This window comes from Neovison vison, chromosome 12 (genome assembly GCF_020171115.1).
Source record: "Neovison vison isolate M4711 chromosome 12, ASM_NN_V1, whole genome shotgun sequence".
Classification (NCBI taxonomy): Eukaryota; Metazoa; Chordata; class Mammalia; order Carnivora; family Mustelidae; genus Neogale; species Neogale vison.
In genome coordinates, this window is record NC_058102.1 from 88,785,515 (window position 1) to 88,792,467 (window position 6,953).

General features: G+C 51.5%; 1 protein-coding gene across 1 annotated transcript; it reads left to right on the forward strand.

The window, feature by feature from the left end:
- The first annotated feature begins 390 nt into the window (after positions 1-390).
- On the forward strand, positions 391-4,227 carry KRT18 (keratin 18). The gene is made up of 7 exons (XM_044227958.1): positions 391-927; positions 1,692-1,774; positions 2,087-2,243; positions 2,811-2,975; positions 3,082-3,207; positions 3,526-3,749; positions 4,048-4,227. Exons 1-7 carry the CDS (start codon positions 499-501, stop codon positions 4,166-4,168), a joined length of 1,305 nt encoding a protein of 434 aa, XP_044083893.1. The 5' UTR covers positions 391-498; the 3' UTR covers positions 4,169-4,227.
- The last annotated feature ends 2,726 nt before the right edge of the window (positions 4,228-6,953 follow it).

Consider the following 6,953-nt stretch of genomic DNA (forward strand, 5'->3'; position numbering starts at 1 on the left):
CGCCCCCAATATCCTCTCCCTAGGTGAGAATTTGGGCTGCCCCTTGAGGATAATTACAGAGATTCACACCCGAATTCACTCACTCACCTCCCAAAACCCCCAAATTCCAACCTGCCAGGACCTCCTCTACCTGGGGAAGGGGGGCATAACAACGTCATTTCCTGTCCCGAAACTACACATCAAGGGCCGACTCCACCTGCCTCCCTGATCCGTCCAGGTTATTCTCCCCCTTTCTGGGGGGTGGAAGGTGGCCTTGGCAGGAAGGTGCTGGGGGTGCTGGGGGAAGGGACGCTGGGGAAGTGCGGGAACAGACCGCGGATTCCCGCCGCGGTCCACCTGTGGCCCAACCTTCTGCGAACGCGGGGACTTGGTGGCGGGGGCGGGGCCTGCCCGGGCCGGTCCCCACCCCTTCCCTCGGCGATAAAACTTCAGTCGCGGACCTGCACGCTTCCTGGCCCGCGCTCGAGTCCTGGCCTCTCATCTTACTCTCGGAACAGCATGAGCTTCACCACCCACTCCACCTTCTCTTCCAACTATCGGTCCCTGGGCTCCATGCAGTCGCCCAGCCACCGGGTCCGGCCTGTCAGCAGCGCGGCCAGCGTCTATGCAGGCGCGGGAGGCTCAGGCTCCCGGATCTCCGTATCCCGCTCCACCAGCTTCCGGGGCGGCTGGGGGTCCGGGGGCCTGGCCACGGGGTTGGCTGCCGGGATGGCCAGGGGTCTGGCCGGCATAGGGGGCATGCAGGGCGAGAAGGAGACCATGCAAGACCTAAATGACCGCCTGGCCTCCTACCTGGAGAGGGTGAGGAGCCTGGAGGCAGATAATCAGAGACTGGAGGTGAAAATCCGGGAACACCTGGAGAAGAAGGGACCCCAGGTCAGAGACTGGGGGCATTACTTCAAGACCATCGAGGAGCTGAGGTCTCAGGTAAGGGGCCCCGGACCCCCAGCCTTGTTTGACCTTCCAGTTACCCACTCCCTGCTTCTTCCTCCCCCTCCCCCAAAGAAGGGAATTTTGATAGTGTTCTGTGCCCTGACTCCTTCCCCTTTTCTATCTCCACCGCGCCCCCTATTCCACAGGGAGGGGGTTGGCGCGGCCTGCATTTCCAGCATACCCCTAGCTATAGGAACCCCTTAGGGCGGTGGCTGGGCATAGAAGGGCCCTTTCCTGGGAGATGGCGGGAAGGGGAGGGGGGGCAGGTTTTGCAGAGGAAGTCTGCATGAGAGGAGGTGTGACAAGGCCACATAAAGAGGACCTGGACACTCTGGCTTCTGGCCGAAGCAGGACAATTGGAGGGTTAAGCGGATGTGGCTAAGGCTGAGTCATCTGAAAGTAAACAGGAGGCCTACCTGTGGGAGGGGCCAATAGGGGGAACCAGGGGAGGTGAGCAGGTGCTCTAGGAAAAAGAAATGCCAGGAGAGGACTGGCTTACTTCAGGGCAGGTGGGCCAGCAGAGGCCCCCCCAAAAAGGGCAGTGGGAGACCGGTGGGAACTCTGGAATTTGGGACTCCAGGAAACGAGGGAACAGTGTGAGAGGGCACAGGTGGTAGGGGATAGGCGTACAAGGACAGTAACCTCTAGCTATTGTGGGGACTTGGAAGTTTTCACTCATACACATAACACCTTCCCACACTCAACGCCCTCCACCATTGATTTCCCGTTCATGGAGCCTTCTGTCTGCAATCCCCCAGATTTTTGCAAGTTCTGTGGACAATGCCCGCATCGTTCTGCAGATTGACAATGCCCGTCTTGCTGCTGATGACTTCAGAGTCAAGTAAGCCCGGGAGCGCTAGGGAGCCGACTGGTCTGTTCCTGGCTGGGTCGCTCAGGTGGGGGCTCACAGTGAGATCTTCAGCTGTGGTCAGAGCTGGGCAGATAAGAGTTAGGCTGCAACAACTTATTCATTGATATAACCCAGTTTAAGAATATTGTCCCCCAAGTACTGAGAACAGTGCTCAGAAAATTACCACCTGATCCTGACTCTGGGTGCTGTTTTGCTGTGGCCCTGGGAGCGCTCTTAGGCGGCATGGGCTGAGAAGGTTCCAGATCAGAGATGAGGCCCCTCTGATTACTTCTACTCCCACAGGTATGAGACGGAACTGGCCATGCGCCAGTCCGTGGAGAGTGACATCCACGGGCTCCGCAAGGTCATCGATGACACCAATGTCACTAGGCTGCAGCTGGAGACAGAGATTGAGGCTCTCAAGGAGGAGTTGCTCTTTATGAAGAAGAACCATGAGGAGGCAAGCAGGGGCCACTGGTCAGGCCAGGGACTAGAAGGCCAAACAAGTCTGGGTTGGGGGGACAGACAGAACAGGCCACCTGCAACTTGCAGGGACGTTTAGAACTACAAGCCTGGGCTCTTCCTAACCAGACTGCTGCCCTATTCAGTGGGTCACCTGAAATGCAGCATGATGAGGTCAAGAGGACATGGGTGAGCGTGTGAGGAGAGAACAAAAGATAAAAGCAGCCAGCACCTCATGTAAGGGCTGATGGAGGAGTGAGAGTGGGTGGATCTGGCTGGGCTTCCTGGAAGAACGCACAAGGAGCAAGTTTGTGGAGCACGGATAGACGGAGGGTCAGAGCCAAGTGAGGAGAGAGAAACCACCTCTGGGTGGTAGATTGGGGCAGGGGGTGGGCGGCATTTTATTCACCTGGAGTAGAAAACTCAGAACCGGCATTGCCCAGAGTACAAAACCGAGAGTCTCCTCCGTTGCTCTCTCCGGCTGATTCCCAGGCTTCCTGCAAGGAGGAACCTTGTCAGAGCTCTGACCCTGAGTCTCCCCTCACTCTGATCTTCTCTCCTTCAGGAAGTAAAGGGTCTACAGAACCAAATTGCCAACTCCGGGTTGACCGTGGAGTTGGATGCCCCCAAGTCTCAGGACCTCAGCAAGATCATGGCAGACATCCGGGCCCAGTATGATGAGCTGGCTCGGAAGAACCGAGAGGAGCTGGACAAATACTGGTCCCAGCAGGTGCACGAGGGGAAGGGATGGGAGCCAGGCGAGGCACAGAGGCCCGAGGTGGTGGGGGGGAGGCCGAAAGAGAAGAAAGGTCCTGAGGACTCTACCTACCCTGCAGATTGAGGAAAGCACCACAGTGATCACCACACAGACCTCAGAGATAGGAGAGGCTGAGATGACCCTCACGGAGCTGAGACGTACCGCCCAGTCCTTGGAGATCAACCTGGATTCGATGAGAAACCTGGTGAGAGCCCTCACTTCACCTGCTCCTACTGCTCTTGGCCCTGACCTCTGTCGGCCTCAGACCCAATCCTGTCTCGGCCCAAATCCCACCGCTTCCATCCTAAGTCACGGGCTCTGAAAGCGTGGTTTCTCTTTGCACTTTCCGCTGCTCCTACCCACGACCCTAGTATCTGGCATACCCTAAGTATTCCAAGAAGTTTCCAAGAGTGAAGGGATGAGCCATCCCGGGATTTGGACTGCTCTGCTGAAACTCACAGAGGCTCTGCCTCCACTCCATCTTGAGGCTCACCCGATCCTCCTCCCTGTGCCCCCACCACAGAAGGCCAGCTTAGAGAACAGCCTCAGGGAGGTCGAAACCCGCTACGCCATGCAGATGGAGCAGCTCAACGGGGTCCTGCTGCACCTGGAGTCTGAACTGTCCCAGACCCGGGCAGAGGGGCAGCGCCAGGCCCAGGAGTACGAAGCCCTGTTGAATGTCAAGGTCAAGCTGGAGGCTGAGATCGCCACCTACCGTCGCCTGCTGGAAGATGGAGAGGACTTCAAGTAAGTGGGGCCCTTCTCCCACCCTCACAAGCTGGAGTGGAGATACACTTCTCCACAAAAGCATCTTTGGTAAGCCCCACCTTGTGCCTGTTCATCTGTATCCACTGAGCACTGGGCAGGAGCTCTGTTCAGGCTCCTGCATCTCCCAAGGGAGTAACAGTGGCAGAAGCTCCCCCCTCTAGGTAGGAGAAGAGACCGAGTCTTGCCCCAACCATACGGGTTTTTTTCCTCCCCTTCCCTCGACTCCCTGCTACTCTGACCAGCTATTTATAACTGGGGCTTGGTCTTCTGTTAACAGTCTCAGTGACGCCCTGGACAGCAGCAGCTCCATGCAGACCATCCAGAAAACCACTACCCGCAGGATTGTGGACGGCAAGGTCGTGTCTGAGACCAATGACACCAAAGTTCTGAGGCGTTGAGGGAGCAGAAGCAGGGTACACTTTGGGGAGCAGGAGGCCAATAAAAAGTTCCAAGGTCACTTCGTGTCTCCCTTGACTGTTTTCATGCTGTATATAGATGCTCTGACCCATGAGTCCTCCCTCTGATCAGGTAGAAATCATATAGGGGGTGTCACATAGGGGGAGGGGAGTTCGGCCAGAGGAAAGGTCTGTGTTCTCTTCTGAGAACTCCCCTCAGAAAGAGGAGAGTACTGTTGATGAGAATTTGTCTTTTCAAATTAAAAAAGGGATAAGTAACATGCCCAAAATCTAAAAAGAAAGAAGGAAATAAAATTAAATATTTCCCACGTACTCCAGAGGGAACCACTGTAAAATAGTTTCTTAAACTGGACAGACACGAACACATTTCATTTTATTCTATATCTGTAGGGTCACACCATTCTACAAGCTCAAGTTCCCAAACCCTTCTTTCTTTACCTCACAGAGTGTCTTGGGCACCTTTCTCAATCACTATACGTACACCTGCCTCACTTTTTTCATCCAGTTGAGTGGACTCTTCTTCTACTTCCATTTGGAATCCATATGCATAATCCATTTTCCAGAAGGAAGCTCTAAGTCCAGCAGTGAAGGGGAAAGCGCAGAACTGTGGTAATTATACCCTCCATCATCTCTCCTGTTTTGCTAACAATTTTAATGACTTTTTTCCTACCCATCTTGCAGCCGAATGTCTAGATCACATAAATTTTCTCTTAACTTGCAACAAAGAGGAATCACCACACTCCAACTGTTCCCAAGAATCAAAAGCTTCAGCTGTGTCATGTCTAGTCCTGGTCAACAAACCAATGTGAGAAACGATGTCCAGGTCTTTCTTGGCCTTTGTCTTAATAATTAGACCTCCATCTGGTTTGAGTGATATCATAGAACATAATGACATCATTTTACCTAAAACTTTCTGCATCTGTATAGGAATGCCATTGGGATCCTTTTTAGAAGGATCCTCAGAATGATTTTCTCCCAGGTGTCAGCAATAAAAACTTTTATTTGGTAGTGAAGGGTTGTTATATTTAATCCATACATCGTACATCCCATTCTTGTTAACAGCTGCCGATACTATAGCATGTGGAGTACAAATTTACCTAACCCAGGTCTTTTCATGATGAACATCTTGTTCAGTAGTTTGGTTTTTGCAAACCAGTAGTTTGGTTTTTGCAAAAAGAAGTTGTGATGAGAAAGAAAGAAAGAAAGAAAGAAAGAAAGAAAGAAAAGTTGTGATGAATGTTAACTAATATGCTGTTAATATCTGTAACTAATATGCACTAATACATGAGCAGATCTATAGAACAAATTCGTAGATATGGTGTGCTGGGCTACCCTATTAACAAATATTTAAGAAGTACCTACTTTATGCCAGGCCCTAGGCTAGGGCACTGAATAGCTGTGTGGTAGACAAAGTGAGTATTGCCCCTACCTTGTCAAGCTCACAGCCTAATGGTTCAAAGTGTGTGCACTTTGGGGGCACCTGCTGGCTCAGTCAGTGAAGCATGTGACTCTTGATCTCAGGGTTGTGAGTCCGAGGCCCATGTCAGTGTAGAGATTACCTAAAAAAATAAAATCTTAAAAAAAAAAAAAAAAAAATCTAAAGTAAATAAATAAAAATTAAATAAAAAAATAAAATCTAAGGAGAAAAAAGTGTATTTTTATCCATTCCCTCAACAAATACTTACTGAATACCTACTATGTACCAGCCACTCTTCCAGGAAGTAGAGACATATCACTGAACGGAAAAGACAAAATCACTATCCTCATGAAGTTTACATTCTGGTGACGGGAGACAGATAAATAAACATAACATAATGTGCTAGCAGGTGATAAGTGTCCTGGGCCTGGGAAGAGCCCCCCAGGAAGGTCATAGCAGGGAGAATTCAGGAAGGGAAAAGTTGATGCCTGAAGATCCCAGGATAATGAATCTTCCATCAAATGAATCTTCCATCAAAATGAAAAACAGGGGCACCTGGGTGGCTCAGTCGGTTAAAGGTCTGCTTTCAGCTCAGGTCATGATCTCAGGGTCCTGGGATGGAGCTCTGCATCAGTCTCCCTGCTCAGTGGGGAGCCGGTTTCTCCCTCTTCCTCTGCCTATTACTTTCCTTGCTTGTTCTCTCTTTCTCTCTGTCTCTGACAAATAAATAAAATCTAAAAAAAAAAAGACTGTGAACAAACAAACCAAAACAAAATGAAAAACAGAGTTTTTAGCTAAAATACAGCGTGTTGAGTCTCCAATCTCTAAAACAATGGGTTCCTTGGTGGACAAAAGCTAAAGATAGCCCTGCTTGAGGTGCTCTGCCTATGGGAGGTCCCGAGGACAGTGCAGCCTGGATGCTGGTGGGGAGCATCCAGGTGAGGACAGGCAGCCCTGGATGCTGGTGGGGCGCCCCCTGGAAGGACAGGCCAGAAGTCTTCAGCACCATAGGGCCCTGACAGGCTGCGAAGGGAGCAGAGTCGGGCAGCTTCCTGGAGCTTCTGTGAGCAGGGACCCTGGCTGTCTCTGGGCTCCTGGGTGCTACTATTCAGAGGAAAACTTCCTAGCTGAGAACATGGAGCGCTGGTGAAGGGCTTCTCACCCTTCTGAAGCCTACCTTCCCTGAATAACTGCCAGCAGTTACCTGTCTCACCTCTAGATCCCCGGTGTCCCCTACTCTTCCCACACCCTCCTCCCCACTCTGTGTAGAGTGTAGAGTCCACAGGAGACAAAGATTTGGGACCAGGTGGTTGAGTTTTACCTTCTGAAATCTGTTGATTTAACTTTTTT